The sequence below is a fragment of the Oncorhynchus gorbuscha genome, linkage group LG03, assembly GCF_021184085.1.
Source record: "Oncorhynchus gorbuscha isolate QuinsamMale2020 ecotype Even-year linkage group LG03, OgorEven_v1.0, whole genome shotgun sequence".
Lineage (NCBI taxonomy): Eukaryota > Metazoa > Chordata > Actinopteri > Salmoniformes > Salmonidae > Oncorhynchus > Oncorhynchus gorbuscha.
In genome coordinates, this window is record NC_060175.1 from 56,320,573 (window position 1) to 56,337,123 (window position 16,551).

Below are 16,551 nucleotides of genomic sequence, written 5' to 3' on the forward strand. Positions count from 1 at the left end.
TCTCTGTGTTTGTTGCACCAGATAGGGCCGTTTCGGTTTTTCACGTTTCTTGTTTTGTATATTGTTTGTATTTTTCATCTTTCATTAAAGATGTATAAAGATAACCACGCTGCATTTTGGTCCTCCTCTCTTTCACCAGAAGAAAACCATAACAACCTGTGGATGTATTTCAAGGCTTACATTCAAACTCAGTGCCTCTTTGCTTGACATCAATGGAAAATCAAAATAAATCAGCCAAGACCTTAGAAATAAAATTATAGACCTCCACAAGTCTGGTTCATCCCTGGGAGCAATTTCCAAATGCCTGAAGGTACCACGTTCATCTGTACAAACAAAAGTACGGAAGTATAAACACCATGGGACCACACAGCTGTCATACCGCTCTGGAAGGAGACACGTTCTGTCTCCTAGAGATGAACGTACTTTGGTGCAAATAGTGCAAATCAATCTCAGAACAACAGCAGAGGACTTTGTGAAGACGCTGGAGGAAACAGGTACAAAAGTATCTATATCCACAGTAAAACGAGTCCTATATTGACATAACCTGAAAGGCCGCTCAGCATGGAAGAAGCCACTACTCAAAGCACCCCCACAACATGATGACCCCAAGCATACTTCCAAAGTTGTGGCAAAATGGCTTAAGGACAAAGTCAAGCTATTGGAGTAGCCACAAAGCCCTGACCTCAATCCTATAGAAAATCTGTGGGCAGAACTGAAAAGGGTGTGCGAGCAAGGTGGCCTACCAACCTGACTCACACCAGCTCTGTCAGGAATGGGACAAAATTGTGGAAGGTTACCCGAAACATTTGACCCAAGTTAAACAATTTAAAGGCAATGCTACCAAATACTAATTGAGTGTATGTAAACTTCAGACCAACTGGGAATGTGATGAAAGAAATAAAAACTGAAAAAATAATTCTCTCTACTATTATTCTGACATTTCACATTCTTAAAATAAAGTGGTGATCCTAACTGACCCAAGACAAGGAATTTTTACTCGGATTAAATGTCATGAATTGTGAAAAACTGAGTTTAAATGTATTTGGCTAAGGTGTATGTAAACTTCTGACTTCAACTGTAGACGTTCCTTTTGTCCAGGTGGGAAAGGGCAGTGTGGAGTGAGATTGAGATTGCGATTGTGTCATCTGTGGATCTGTTGGGGCAGTATGCAAATTGGAGTGGGTGTACGGGATGATGGTGTTGATGTGAGCCATGACCAGCCTTTCAACGCTACCGACGTGAGGCAGGTTAGGCAGGTTACCTTCGATCAGTGAGAATACAAATGTAAATTGACGTGGGAAAGGAAACGTCTTGTGGTGGTCATTTCCCATCATATCTGGTAGGAGTACGTTTTCTGGGACTATGTACACCTGACTTGGTGAACCTATTGAAGATGTCCAAAGTGGTGGAGAAAACTTTGGGTAAAGTTAAATCGTTGAATGTCACATGAAGTGAGCTTGTTCCATTTTGTGGGTTTCTGAGGATTAGAAAAAGCAGGTGTTGGAACTCACTCAATTTGGAGATCATGATTTGTCGTGCCTTGAGCTATGGAGCAGGGCACCCAATAAAGGAGTCATTTCTGGAGTTTCTGAAGAAGTTTATATTAATATGCTTAAGGAAAATCGTTGGTGCTTGTGTGACAGTCGGGAGGTAGGGACTCTCACGTTCTGAAATTCTGGAATTGCATTATATCATAGCACTGTGATATCATTGCACTCTAATACCAAAAATGGCATCGGTGTGCTTTAGGACAATGCGACGCTTCAGAGTGGTCAGGTAGGCTGTTTGGAGATTCAGCCGGCTGGAATTAGGACCATGAGGACATCACAGAGCTTGCGGATGTGCTGTGTGAAGGCAAAGCTTCTGAAAGGATTTTTGGACCATCACGGGAGAGTTGAACAGAAGCAGCTGCTGTCAATCTGTATGTGTTGCGCTTTTTCTCCGAGTTGTAAAAGCAAGCAGAGGAGAAACTGGCTACTCTTTAGTTGACTGATGTAGCTGGCAAGGTAACTGCTGTTTAACTTAATAGAAAAAAACTAAACTAGTTTTTATTCCCAGTGCTGCTAATAGTGTAACTGAGATGTAACGTTAGCTAATGTTTCATCCTCTCTTGACTGAGGTGAATTAATTAGTTAGCTAGTAGCTACCACAGCCAGTTCAGATCTAGCCCGTAGCTACCTGTCAGATAGCGATATGAGGTGGCTATCATTACTGTATAACAGCTGTTGTTTGTATGGAAATATTTTGTAGCCTTTTTGTCCCATTTCAACAGAAGTAAATGAACTAATCTAGCTTTTGCCAGTTGATGTACCATTGGCCGAAAGTAGGTATTATATTGCCTCATTCAGACTATAGCAAACGATTGAAGATCGATAATTCTGACTTTTCTTTTGTGCAATGTGAGTTTTTATTATAGTCAGTATAGCAATGTAATGTTGATTTGTCAGTTTCCCTAGCTAATTCCCTACTTTTCACACCGACACAGTAATAAACAGCTCTTCAGGCTTCACTGTCATGTTGGACCATCAGTACACAAGACTATGATCATAATGTCTTAGCTGGATTAGATTTAGACAGGTGTCCCAGTAGGGTCAGACAGCTAGGGAAGACCAGTCTATGGAGCTCAGTTAAATTTTGCAGTACACAGTGTATTCACATTATCAGTGAATGATACAAAGTTCCATCTTGAGTTGATGGGTATCAACAGGAAAGCAGCTTAATTTTAAAGCTACAGTCTGGGATCTGGGCATAATGGTAATTTCAATTGTTGAACCATTGATTATATTATTGGATAATATAATGTATACATGTACACCAATGTAATTCTTGGTCATGCCTCATCTTAGGAGGATCAGATGGTGACGGGTCTCAGCAGGGTCAGGCAGCCAGGGAAGACCAATCTGTGACGGAGCTAATGATCATTTTTTGCAGATACAACACTTTATTCTCACTTTCCAGCAAACACTGGACAAGCCAGATGCTTCAAAGCTTCAAACTATTTTAAGAAAATCTGACACACCACCAAAGTTGATTTCTAAACTGTAACAAGGGTTGATAAAGGCTTTCCCGATGATACAAAGCATGTGAAACAATAATGTGAGGAAGACCTGGTGGAAACTATTGACGATGACTATAATGATGAATGGATACAGATAGGTTTGAATGCCCAGTAATGTTCACATAATCTCAGACATAAATAACTGCAGTTTAAGACCATCCATAGAACGTACTATATGCCAGTGTAACTAAATAACATGCACTCAGAAATGTAATTCCTCTGCTGGAGGTGTAAAACACAAAAGGAGAGTATTTCAGCGTGTCTACAGATTCTCCCTTCTCCCTGTTTTTGTTTGCTTGGAAATGTTGAAACTGGGGACTGTTATCAAATGAAACTGTAACCAAGCATCTAAGAAATGCATTGCCATTAATTGGAAGGTTGGTTATGCTCCCACAATGTCACAACGGATGGCAGAAATGTCAAGTTATGTATCACTGGATTTTATTCATTACAAGATTAAGGGTATACTATGCAACTTTCATAAGGTACGACTAAAGGAGTCTGTATTGAAAACATGCCCATGTCAGGGGAGCTACGTATTTAGGCAATCCCTAGCTGCTGGGCTGCTCAGTCCTTGCCCTGGGGGTCTGCCGGTACTGTGGGTTGTCACTCTGACCTTGGCAAAGCACACTCAAAACCAATAATGAATATTTAACTAATATCCTTCATCTGAGTGGGGTGTGTTGGGTTGGGGTGTTGGAGGGTGGTGGACCCCTAGGGACAAGATGGGGTAAAAAAGAGCTTTACAATACTATTATGCCTATGAGATGAATTATATGGATATGCTGTTTCTGTGTGTTAATACATACAGTGCCTTGCGAAAGTATTCGGCCCCCTTGAACTTTGCGACCTTTTGCCACATTTTCAGGATTTAAACATAAAGATATAAAACTGTTTTTTTTTGTGAAGAATCAACAACAAGTGGGACACAATCATGAAGTGGAATGACATTTAATGGATATTTCAAACTTTTTTAACAAATCAAAAACTGAAAAATTGGGCGTGCAAAATTATTCAGCCCCTTTAAGTTAATACTTTGTAGCGCCACCTTTTGCTGCGATTATAGCTGTAAGTCGCTTGGGGTATGTCTCTATCAGTTTTGCACATCGAGAGACTGAATTTTTTCCCATTCCTTGCAAAACAGCTCGAGCTCAGTGAGGTTGGATGGAGAGCATTTGTGAACAGCAGTTTTCAGTTCTTTCCACAGATTCTCGATTGGATTCAGGTCTGGACTTTGACTTGGCCATTCTAACACCTGGATATGTTTATTTTTTAACCATTCCATTGTAGATTTTGCTTTATGTTTTGGATCAGTGTCTTGTTGGAAGACAAATCTCCGTCCCAGTCTCAGGTCTTTTGCAGACTCCATCAGGTTTTCTTCCAGAATGGTCCTGTATTTGGCTCCATCCATCTTCCCATCAATTTGAACCATCTTCCCTGTCCCTGCTGAAGAAAAGCAGGCCCAAACCATGATGCTGCCACCACCATGTTTGACAGTGGGGATGGTGTGTTCAGGGTGATGAGCTGTGTTGCTTTTACACCAAACATAACGTTTTGCATTGTTGCCAAAAAGTTCAATTTTGGTTTCATCTGACCAGAGCACCTTCTTCCACATGTTTGGTGTGTCTCCCAGGTGGCTTGTGGCAAACTTTAAACAACACTTTTTATGGATATCTTCAAGAAATGGCTTTCTTCTTGCCACTCTTCCATAAAGGCCAGATTTGTGCAATATACGACTGATTGTTGTCCTATGGACAGAGTCTCCCACCTCAGCTGTAGATCTCTGCAGTTCATCCAGAGTGATCATGGGCCTCTTGGCTGCATCTCTGATCAGTCTTCTCCTTGTATGAGCTGAAAGTTTAGAGGGACGGCCAGGTCTTGGTAGATTTGCAGTGGTCTGATACTCCTTCCATTTCAATATTATCGCTTGCACAGTGCTCCTTGGGATGTTTAAAGCTTGGGAAATATTTGTGTATCCAAATCCGGCTTTAAACTTCTTCACAACAGTATCTCGGACCTGCCTGGTGTGTTCCTTGTTCTTCATGATGCTCTCTGCACTTTTAACGGACTTCTGAGACTATCACAGTGCAGGTGCATTTATACGGAGACTTGATTACACACAGGTGGATTGTATTTATCATCATTAGTCATTTAGGTCAACATTGGATCATTCAGAGATCCTCACTGAACTTCTGGAGAGAGTTTGCTGCACTGAAAGTAAAGGGGCTGAATAATTTTGCATGCCCAATTTTTCAGTTTTTGATTTGTTAAAAAAGTTTGAAATATCCAATAAATGTCGTTCCACTTCATGATTGTGTCTCACTTGTTGTTGATTCTTCACAAATAAATACAGTTTTATATCTTTATGTTTGAAGCCTGAAATGTGGAAAAAGGTCGCAAAGTTCAAGGGGGCCAAATACTTTCGCAAGGCACTGTAGATCAGGATCCGGTGATAAGAGACTAATCTGCCTTTGACAGCCGTACTGTTAGCCAACGTTCAATCACTGGAAAATAAATGGGATGAACTGAAATCACGTATATCCTACGGGACATTAAAAACTGTAATATCTTATGTTTCACCGAGTTGTGGCTGAACAATGACATTAATAACATACAGCTGGCAGGTTATACACTCTATCGGCAGGATAGAACAGCAGCCTCTGGTAAGACACGGGGTGACGGCCTATGTATATTTGTAAACAACAGCTGGTGCACGATATCTAAGGAAGTCTCAAGGATTTGCTCACCTGAGGTAGAGTATCTCATCATGATAAGCTGTAGACGACACTATCTACCTAGAAAGTTTTCATCTGTATTTTCCGTAGCTGCCTTACATACCACAGACCGATGCTGGCACTAAAACCGCACTCAATGAGATGTAGTTATGTAAAGTATGGGCCACAAGAGGTTGTTGAGGCTATTGTTCAACAGGTTGGCAGGGCTGGTAGAAATGGGTTGAAATCGTATGCAATTCAGTATGCCGTCAAACACAACAATGTTGGTTGATAAAAAAGCAGACTTAAAGGACTGCTTGACACAGGCACAAAGAGCTGCTTTCGAATAGCCCTATACGGTCACTTTGAAAAAGCACCCCACAAGCTTTAAGCCAGGACATATGTGCTGCACCTATTGCCATACATCATGTTCATGTGCATCTGATGTTTGTGGAGAGCCTAACCCCAAACATGAGTTATTACAAGGAGACGCTTGCAATCCAGTGAAATGTAGAGAGGTAGGACATGTTAGAGGAGTACATGAGTCATTTGGTTAAGGACACAGCACACCTCTACACTTGCAAGGCAGCCTGTGCTGGATTTAGCACTGAACTAATAGAGGCAGTAGTAAAAGACAGTACGTAGAGCCCACTTCCCATCATGATAGCTTCAGTGAGCTAGATGATGATTACATGGGTTACTTTAATGAGGAATATGAGGACAGCTCTGACATAAATAAAAGGGACACTTACAAATGTGGCACCACAAATGTGGCAGTAAGCCACTAGAAGCTGCTGTAGAACAACTGTCCCTTTATGGGGTCCGTGACCAGTTAGTTAGTTGGATGACTGCTCAGCAATGAGACTGTGTTACTATGTCCAAATGCAACTGTCACGTGTGCTCCCTCTCCGGCTTCTAGGTCACCAGGCTGCTCATTAGGGCGCACACCTGTCACCAGCGGTACGAGCATAATGACACACACCTGGACTCCATCACCTCCTTGATTACCTGCCTTTTTTTTGTTACTCCCTTTGGTTTCTTCCCCAGCTGTCATTGTTTCTGTTCCTGTTAGTGCGCTGTTTGTTTCTTTTTTTGTTCCTTGTTTTGTCTTGTCCATGTATTTATTAAATGTATTCACTCTCTGAACTCGACTCTCAGCGTACATAGTTACAGAATGACGACTCAACAAAGGGAAGCATCAAGGAGTGTTGTTTTGTTGGTTTTTGTGTTGGGGGTGATGTCGGGTCCGGGTGTTGGAGTCGGAGCTACCTGGAAGGCCTCAGCCTGTTCGAAGGCTCCCATGCCTAAGCTGGGTGAACAGGTTCCCAGGCCTCAACCGAGGCAACCGGTTAGTCAGGTTTCTGTGCCTCAGCAGAGGCAACTGGTCCGCTCCAGATCCCCAGGATCATCCATGTGGTTGGCGTCCTGCAGCTGGAGCCGAACGCGCCGGGGAGGGTGTACTGTCACATATGCACTCTCTCCAGCACTCTAGGTCGTCATGCTCCCACGCCTCAGCCGGATTGACAGGTTCCTGCGCCTTAGCAGAGGTGATTGGTCATCTGATTCATCATCTTGGTCGACATCCTGCGGCTGGAGCCAGGCTTCGGGTTAGGGGGTACTGTCACGTGTGCTCCCTCTCCGGCCTCTAGGTCACCAGGCTGCTCGTTAGGGCGCACACCTGTCACCAGCATTATGCGCATAATGACACTCACTCACCTGGACTCAATCAGCCCCTTGATTACCTGCCCTTTATATGTGACTCCCTTTGGTTTCTTCCCCAGTCGTCATTGTATGTTTTTGCTTTGTATTGGTGTGCTGTTTGTTTCTTGTTTTGTTCATTTATTAATTAATTAATTAAATGTATTCACTCCCTGAACTTGTTTCCCAACTCTCTCAGCGTACATTGTTACAGCAACTGATTAAAACTGTCACTCAAAGCTGTCAGTGGTGTTTCATTTCAACTGTCAACATTATGGATTTAAAATAATGATGCATTAATCAAGAACCATAAATCAAAGTTAGATTTTTACTTTGTTACAGAAGACACAGCAATGATAAAGAGAAAGGTGTAGTGATAAATACAAAACAGTCTACAAATACAGATTATTAAAACATATTGACAGTGACAACATAAAGGGAAACTTCAGGATTTTGGCCATGAGGCCATTTATCTACATCCCCAGAGTCAGATGAACTCATGGATACCATTTATGTCTGTGTCTACTATGAAGGATGTTAGAGGTAGTTTTGCAAGACCAATGCTAACTAGCATTAGCAAAATAGCTGGAATCAATGGGTATCTGTTAGCATGCTAGCGCTAATTACTAACTACCAATCACCATCTTTCCCTCTACCCTGTTTCCCTCTTAGAGATTGTTTGATGGTCAGACTAAGCTGCCCTCATCCCCTGCTAGCCTGGCAACCAATTGGATTGAATTCAATCAGGTACCTTGGTCTGCTCCTTCAATTTGGACCTTAACCTCCCACACAACTTGCTGACTTCAGCTAGAATGTTTCTGTTAAAACCAGGGAATGTAGTGAACGCTTTGCATGGTTTAACAGCTCTGCCTCCCTAACTAGAATGTCCTTGGTCTGGCGAGCAGCATGATGGATGCCACTAGACTTTGACACCTCCAACTCATTATATGCTGTGTCCATCAAGTCCTTGATGACACCAGTAGACTTCCTAATCCTGTCTGCTCAGTCATGTTCGGACCCAGGCCCTGAAAGATAAAGCAAAGGGTTCATCAGTAGTAGGCATAACTGACTCATGACATGTGTTAGGCCTAATGATTAACATTGTGATTGACTACATATACTGATATGTATCTTGTATACTGTGACGTACCGGGTTGGGAATTCCACAAGGTTTTGCTGTCCCTCTCTCACTATCTATCACCGCACACTACTGTCCAATCCACAACCCCATGTAGTAATCTAATCTGTCTATAAGGCCCCTCCTGCTTGTGCAGGTGTAAGGTAAAGTTGTCCCTAGATGATAACCTTGGGCAAATTTGGCTTTTCTCCCATGAATGGTTAAGGTTAGGTTTAGGGGAGGGGAGGCAGAGCTGTACCTCAGGGAAACTTCCCCCTGGAGTGCCTGTGCAGTGGCTCCTTGGTTCTACTCCAAGTGGACATTTGTGATGCAAAACCTCATCATTCCCATATGTCCTCTGGCAATAAAGTTCCCTTTTATGAGAGCTGCTCTCTTCTACACTAAGATCAAATGACAAAACCAACATAAATAATGAAATACACAACATTGGATTTGGACTGACAAGGTGTAATAGAGTTGTGTGCTACTTTTGTTGTGTTGTTCTAGAATCATTGTGTAGATTATAGCTGTAATATTTTTAAATTACTGTTGAAAGCAGGAAAAGTCCCAAATTGAACAGGTGCACTTTGCAGTGTCTTCTGTTCTGTTCCTCAACAGCATACAACTTACCACCTTCAGACTATGCTGTGTGGGCATCTCGGTAGACAACTTGTTCTGACCTGGGTTTGGGGGACACAACTTTTTTAGAGCCCTTTGGATCTTTGAAGGTGTAGGCTCTCGGTCCCCGTTTGTCATCCGTTGAAGTTGTTGCTTCGACATTGGGACTTGTTTCTTTCTCTGCTTCTTTCCACCTTTTAAAAATGGCAAAATCCTCTTCTACTCTACCAACCAAGCGAAGGCACTTCTAATCAATTCTCATCGATCGTCCTGGAACCGAGGCAATGTTAATCCTAATTACATCAGTCAATCGTTCAAAATGCTCTAATTTGCTGCCTATGTCGAATCAAATAATGTATTGGTGTTTGCTAAGGCGCCTTTTATGCGCACATTTTCATGTCAAAGATGGCGAGAATCGGGCAGAGACATGCTAAGTAGTTACACGGACCTGCTTCCCTGACAATTGCTGCTAGTAGTAATGTTGTTTGCCTACATAGACGCCTGTATATTTGTTCATTTATTTGTTTGTTTGGATCCCCCGATACAGTTTTCAGAGGCAGCAACTATTCTTCCTGGGATGCACAACAACAATAAAACATGACAAGTACCTAAACACTGATACACTGATATAGGACAGTCACACAAATGTAAATACAACGATATACTTTTGTCATATGTAGGAGTTTAGCTTCCTCAACAGGCTCGATGGTCAAACCCTTTAAACTCCAGCTGGGGTTTAGGTCTCAGAGAATGTAGTGAAACGGTGCTCTGGTACTACGTCATGTGGTTCATTGGTCTGATTGGTGGAAGGTTGATCCAATTGCCTGCGAAATAATTTAGCGCAACGGTCTAAGGCACTGCACTGCAGTGCTAGAGGTGTCACTCCAGACCCGGGTTTGATCCCGGGCGTGTATCACAACCGGCCGTGATCAGGAGTCATATAGTGCGCCACACAATTGGACCAGCGTTGTCCGGGTTAGGGGAGGGTTTGGTCAGGGTTTTGTACATAATCATTTGTTCTTAACTGACTTGCCTAGTTAAGGTTAGGGTAAGGGTTTAGGGTATGTACGTCCCAAGGATTCCCAATAGCCAGAATGACAAGAATGTATTCGTGCAGCGAACCATATATGGAAGCTCGGGAGATCAGGCCGATTTGCGAGGCTTTTAATATTTAGCTCTGGTCGCATTGTGGTTTTCGCATTTCCTGTGACTCGTGACATTTTGTGTAGGGTTAAATTTAAAGGATGTTCAAAAATGCCCTTGCTTCTGAAACAATGATATACTACAAACATTATGACACAGGATATCTAAAATGTTACTCTATTTTCTGCATAGTTGAAACAATTACCATGTATTGTCAATGGGCTATAATGTTTGCTCGGCAGGTGTATGAATGTTTGTGATATATTTGTTTTGATGTATTTGTGCTTTCAGATCCTTATATCAACAGCGCCGAACAATTGCAAAGGGGCGTAGCATTTTCATGAATTTTTTCAGTGAGCAAGAAAACTTCCTCAAAAGCCTGCCGGTCATAGAGGAACAATTCACAATAAAGCATACTCAGTCATAGAGTAAACTTCCATTGGACAGCTGACATGATGTCTGGAGGAGAGGTGGTCTACACAGTGCTGGAGGTGCTGATCGCCATTGCCTGCTGCCTGGGAAATGTGCTGGTTATCTGGGCAGTGTGGTCAAGCAGTGCTCTGCGGCAGCCCATCTTCTGCTTTATGGTTTCTCTGGCTGTGGCTGACTTCCTCGTAGGGTCTGTGGCCATGCCGCTGGCTGTACTGGTGGATGGACGGGTGCAGACCTCGTTCAATGTCTGTCTCTTCATTAGCTGTGTGGTCATCATGTTGACAGTGGCCTCAGTCTTGTCACTGCTAGCCATTGCTGTGGACCGATACCTACGCGTCTTCATCCCTCTCAGGTGAGCTGTTAAGGTGACATTTCAGGACGTTTACAGTTGGACATATTATTCTCTTAGCTGTGTCCCATGTTAACCACATTCTAAGAAAGGAAGTCATGCTTGAGTGGAATCAGATTCCTTGTTTTCTTTTGCAAAGCAATTCATTAAAACACCTCAACATGTTTCTGCTTCAACAGCTACAAGAAGACAGTAACAGAGAGAAGATCTTGGGTGGTAGTAGCAACATGTTGGTTTGTTGCTTTTATATTGAGCTTCCCTCCCATGTTTGGATGGTACAATCGAGAAACGTTGTCTCACTCAGAGAACTCGACCGCAATCCTCTGCCATTTCCTGGCTGTGATCCCCATGTCATACATTGTTTACTTCAATTTCTTCCTCTGCATCCTCACCCCGTTAATTGTCATGGCTGTCCTGTACATCTACATCTTCTGTACCATCTGGAGGAACCTGAGGGAGAAAGCAGGGCACGGAGCCCAGTCCCACACCTACTTCAGGAATGAGAGGAGCCTGGCCCAATCCCTGGCTCTGGTCCTGGTGCTGTTCGCCTTCTGCTGGCTCCCCTTGCACATTATGAACTGTGCTGCCTACTTTGGCAGCCCGTCAGACATACCCCACACCGCCTTCTATGTGGGCATCCTCCTTTCCCATGCCAATTCAGCGGTCAACCCAGTCGTCTATGCCTTCAAGATCCGCAGGATCCAGGGAGCGTACCTGAGGATCTGGAGGAGGTTCTTTGTGTGTCGTGATGACAACCAGGGCTCTCAGAGCAATCGTTCCACTGAGCACAATATCAGCAGCAACCCTAACAATGTGAGCAAGGGATAGTCAACGATGCGCTAAACGCTAATCCCGCAGATTTATTCTCTGATACTTTGAAAAAGACAATCCCAGGGATGCAGATCAGATAAAGTGGTCTACATCATTAATATCATAACGAGCATGATCTTATCATCAAAACCATACACCCATTATATTTGGATTCTCTACTAAAAACCTTAGCTGGCAAAAAATGGTTATTTTTACGTTTTCACTTCTGTTTTCATTGATTTGATCAAACATTATACAGACGACCACATGTTGGATTTGTCTCGTCTCCGTGCTTTGAATGGCACAAGCTGTCTGCGATGGATGGTAGTTATTACAATCCATGCTGGATTTTCGTTGTTTTAAATCAGACCTCCTGAAAAGGTAGAACTACAAGAAAGGGATCAATAAATGTGCGTGAGTTTGTCTGATTTGGAAACAGATAATACCAAACAAACGGGCTGCTCCATCTTATGTCGATAGGTAGCCTATATTCTTTGCCAGTGTGAGACAGAGAGGGGACGTCACGATAGTGAAATTTGTGTGTGCAGTGCCACGGAAATTCAGCAGGTTGTTGATTTGTTGATACATTTAAACAGTATATGACAAGTCATCATGTACTATCATCACCCTCTGTTTGTAACAGACCGGTAGAAAATGAATGGCAGCGGACGGGGTTAAATTAAGCTAGCAATGGTAACTTCTATGCATTTCCCTAACCCTTACCTTAACATCACAAAATTATGCTTCACCTTAATGGCGAAACCGACATTTCCGTTTGCGATATTACTCGAATAAACAACATGAGCTGGCGCACACCCAGAGAAAATGATTTCATGTAGAGTTGTTGAATAAACTATAAACTAAAGCTGTGAATAAACTAAGCTATAAAAACAAAGAGAGTCGCACACTCTATATAAACTCCCGGTAATTTATTGGGTAAATCATCCAACGTTACGGAATCACTACCCTGAAGAAGGCACAGTGGATGCCGAAACGTTTGTGATTTACCCAATAAATTACAGGGAGTTTATATATAGAGTGTGCGACTCTTTTTATTATTTATTATCTCCCTCTGACATCATTGCACGCGCGATAGAACATCAGCGTACGTACTGCATGTTTTTACCATGATGCTGGACGCTCCTCTCTGTTTCCCCCAACAAAACAAAAACAATAACACACATGCAGATTCCAGCTTTAATTAACCATAGCCCTTTCCTGCAGTCAAATGACCCAATGGCCTCATGGGTGGAATGTTATTTCTATTTTTTCATTAATAAACATGATTCTTTTTGATAATCTGATGTTTCTATGTCAAACAGTTTTGCTATATTTCAGTATTCCATAATGTATATAAAGTGTAATATTGGGATGCAAACTCAAAAATGGAATACATTTCAACTCTATATCTGACATGGTACAGGTGTTTTTTTTAAACCATGTCTGTGAGGTGTTTATTATTGTTCCAAAGTAGATTTGTTTAAGACCACCAAGAAACACTCTGTGTGAACCAGATTTAGCCCACAGCAGTAAAAGTGAAAGGGATAGTACACCCAAATGAAAAAAAAATCATATATTGGTTTTCTTTACCCGGTAAACGTTCTATGTACAAGAAATGACAGCAATCCGTTTTTGTGTTTGTTAGGTGTTAAGCCTGTGTCGAAATGTTTTCAAAACTGTAACGTTTACACTAATTCTGATCATTACATGGTGGAATATACATTATATAGTTAGGGCCTGACCTCCAGGGGATCCCCATTGATTTTGTTAGTCATTCTCACTCAGATATCATATTAACATGGCATAAGTCATTACAAAATAAAGAACATATGTAGAGTTGCATAAAATGTGTTTTAAAACTGCACACGTCTTTCCTCCCGTGGCAAAACGGGTAGAATTTCAGAAAATTATAGGCATTTTAATGTTATAGATTTAGCCGGTGGTAACTTGAGGAATAGACACCGGCTGGAATGCGGTTTTAACCAATCACCATTCAGGATGAGACCCACCAGTACAGTATAACTGTTATAGGTCCGTATTTTATTTTAGCATTGTTCAACGGTGTTGGCATTACACAGCAAATTGCATGTCTTGTGAATGAAACTGAAGGAGAGGATGAAAAGCTTGCAAGTTTCATTTCAATGTTGCATTTCCTGGGTCTAAATGCCAGTTCCTCAAAATGTATTGTATCAAATAGTTTGTCTATTTCTTATAATTGTTACCTTCTATACAGTGATATCCCAGGATTTGGAGATAATATGTACTCTTACAGTTATCCAATAAAGAAACCCTTCTCTAATGAACTTTTTTATGATTATGGTTATTTTTAACACAACCATTTACACTTCAACTTTTCACATAAATTTGTGCTTAACGTTAAGAGTGTGTAGACCTACAGTATACATATAGCTCTGACATTCTTCGATATCATCATATATTTTCAGAGATTAAGAAATCCAATCTAAAGTAACGTTTTTATTTCAAAAGGGTTTGTAAAAAAAGACATATTATTACATTGTTATGTATTATACAAATGTTGTAATGACAATATTGAGTCTTGATTTAACGTCCATTGGCACGCCGCACATCCCTATCTCCGGGCATTTATTCCCCTGGTCTTGTGTAAGCACAGTAGATGGCAGTGGGATATGTATTTTATTATTGCGATACGGCATATTGCAATAGATGAACGAACACATTGTGTTCCTGCCATAATGACAACATGTCCGGGTACTCTGTATCAGAACTCAACTGATCTTCCTGGCAGTTGTTTCTCTTTTCTTGAAAGAGAAGTAGCTACATACGTTTAGTTTGGTCAAACTTCAAACTAGGTCTGTTCAAGTCATCGGTGTGGTACATTTAGATGTAGTTGTCCCCCATGATGAAATCAGGCTTTATAACTAGGGCTTTCCAACTTATGTCTACAAAGGGGGTTGGAATCTTGTGACACAAGTGACACAGGGCTGACAAAGGGGCACTTTAACAAGCCTTTATTCACATAAAATATCTGATTGGTTGAATTCTCTGTGTGGTCTATATTAAAAGGGCACTTGATTTAGTATAACGGGCTCTTAAAATTCAATATTGGTGCACAATTTCTACTTAGAATATCAAAGAGATGCAAAAAGACACTCTTTTTGTGGAACGACACTAATGCCCTCTCAGCAACTTTTGAATTGACTGGCAGTATGTAGTAATGTATAAACCTTTATCATGTGTGGTTACTGACCACAAAATAAAGCTTATTTTACCTTTATTTATTTAACTAGGCAAGTCAGTTAAGAACAAATTCTTATTTTCAATGACGGCCTAGCAACAGTGGGTTAACTGCATTGTTCAGGGGCAGAACGACAGATTTGTACCTTGTCAGCTCAGGGATTTGAACTTGACACCTTTGAACTTGCAAGCTTTACACTAGGCTACCCTGCCGCCCCTTATAGCCCTATAGCATGTATAATTACTGACAACAGCAACAAAACATATCTTCAGAATTGAAATTAGGAGTAATCAGATGTATGTAATGCCCTAAAAAGTCAGATTAAAAGACTAGATGCAAGTTTAATAGCTATATTTAACCTTTATTAATTAATACAACATTGAATAATGTTACCATAAAACATATCACAAGCCTATACACATTTATTTAGGGCTTGATTTGGTTCTGGAGAACCAACCATTTATTGTTTAGATGTTGTAACACTGATGCATTCTCTGTTGAGTGCTTTTCATATCCTTTCATTCTTGAGAAGCTCTGAATCCTGAACCTACAAGGTCTCTGGAGTCCTGCTGCTCCTTGGCCACCAAGTGGCGCTGGAGAGGCTATAAACCCATTTGTGCTCCAGCTGTTGCTTTATCATAGTGAGATTGCATCAAACGCATTGAGGAATTCAGAGAGCAGTGGACTTCCTCATTGCTGCAGACTGTCATTGTGCCTCTCAAGGAAGGCAATAGACTGTATAGTTATCACCTGAATAGGATTAAATCCCTCCCACAAACTATACAACCTACTACCTCACCTCGCCAGGACACATTCACCTGAAAGACTGACGGATGAAGGGGGAATGTCATTCAGACACACTCAAATAGATACAGCGAGAGGCGACAACACAAACGCTCTCACCCTAAAGTACACTTTCACTCAAACACAACAGGCCCCAATAACCAAAATAAAGCATCGGGTGGTCTAACAAAGGAAATGTTACCCGTTCTCATTTTGTCCTGCAACAGTCTGTGAATGGGTGTAAATGGAGGTGATATGCTATAATGGGGTAACTTCCCCACAGAGCAGAGACCGGCTGCAGGCAGGTGTCCAGGCTGGGAAGATGGGTGCTACGGTCAGGGGAGAACGGTCACTCTTCAGGGTTATTGACGATCAGTCTGTCTCCTTAGGAAAGACAGTAGATTGTATAGTTATCTCAGAGGGAGGACATATACCCCACAACTATTCAATCTACTACCTCAGCCTCAAGGACAGGTGCTTAGTCTGGCGTTGACCCAGAGATGAGGTTTAGCAGTTCTTACTAGGGAACTGTGGGAGAAAGAGACAGATAGAGAAAGAGAGCGTTTTGTATGGTTAGTGGTTGATCATTACCGTACATAAACACATACGCAC

The 16,551-nt window shown here is 41.8% G+C and overlaps 2 protein-coding genes across 8 annotated transcripts in view; one reads left to right on the plus strand and one right to left on the minus strand.

Moving 5' to 3' along the window:
* Nucleotides 1-16,551, minus strand: part of LOC124031600 (adenosine receptor A1) — a 48,907-nt gene that overhangs the window by 21,536 nt on the left and 10,820 nt on the right. For 2 of the 7 annotated variants that reach the window (XR_006838141.1, XR_006838142.1), the window contains exons 2-3: nt 16,397-16,467; nt 15,493-16,323 (exon numbers count right to left, since the gene is read on the minus strand). The exons of 1 other annotated variant lie outside the window; for it this stretch is intronic. The gene's annotated coding sequence lies outside the window, so the exon portion shown is untranslated. Of the gene's footprint in view, nt 1-7,784; nt 8,496-15,492; nt 16,468-16,551 lie in introns of those variants that run through there. 4 more of the 7 variants (XR_006838137.1, XR_006838143.1, XR_006838138.1 and 1 more) reach the window with 2 other exon arrangements.
* LOC124031601 (adenosine receptor A1-like) lies at nt 10,671-12,939 on the plus strand. Its single transcript, XM_046343036.1, has 2 exons — nt 10,671-11,132; nt 11,309-12,939. The coding sequence occupies exons 1-2, from the start codon at nt 10,801-10,803 to the stop codon at nt 11,955-11,957; spliced, it is 981 nt and encodes a 326-aa protein (XP_046198992.1). The 5' UTR covers nt 10,671-10,800; the 3' UTR covers nt 11,958-12,939.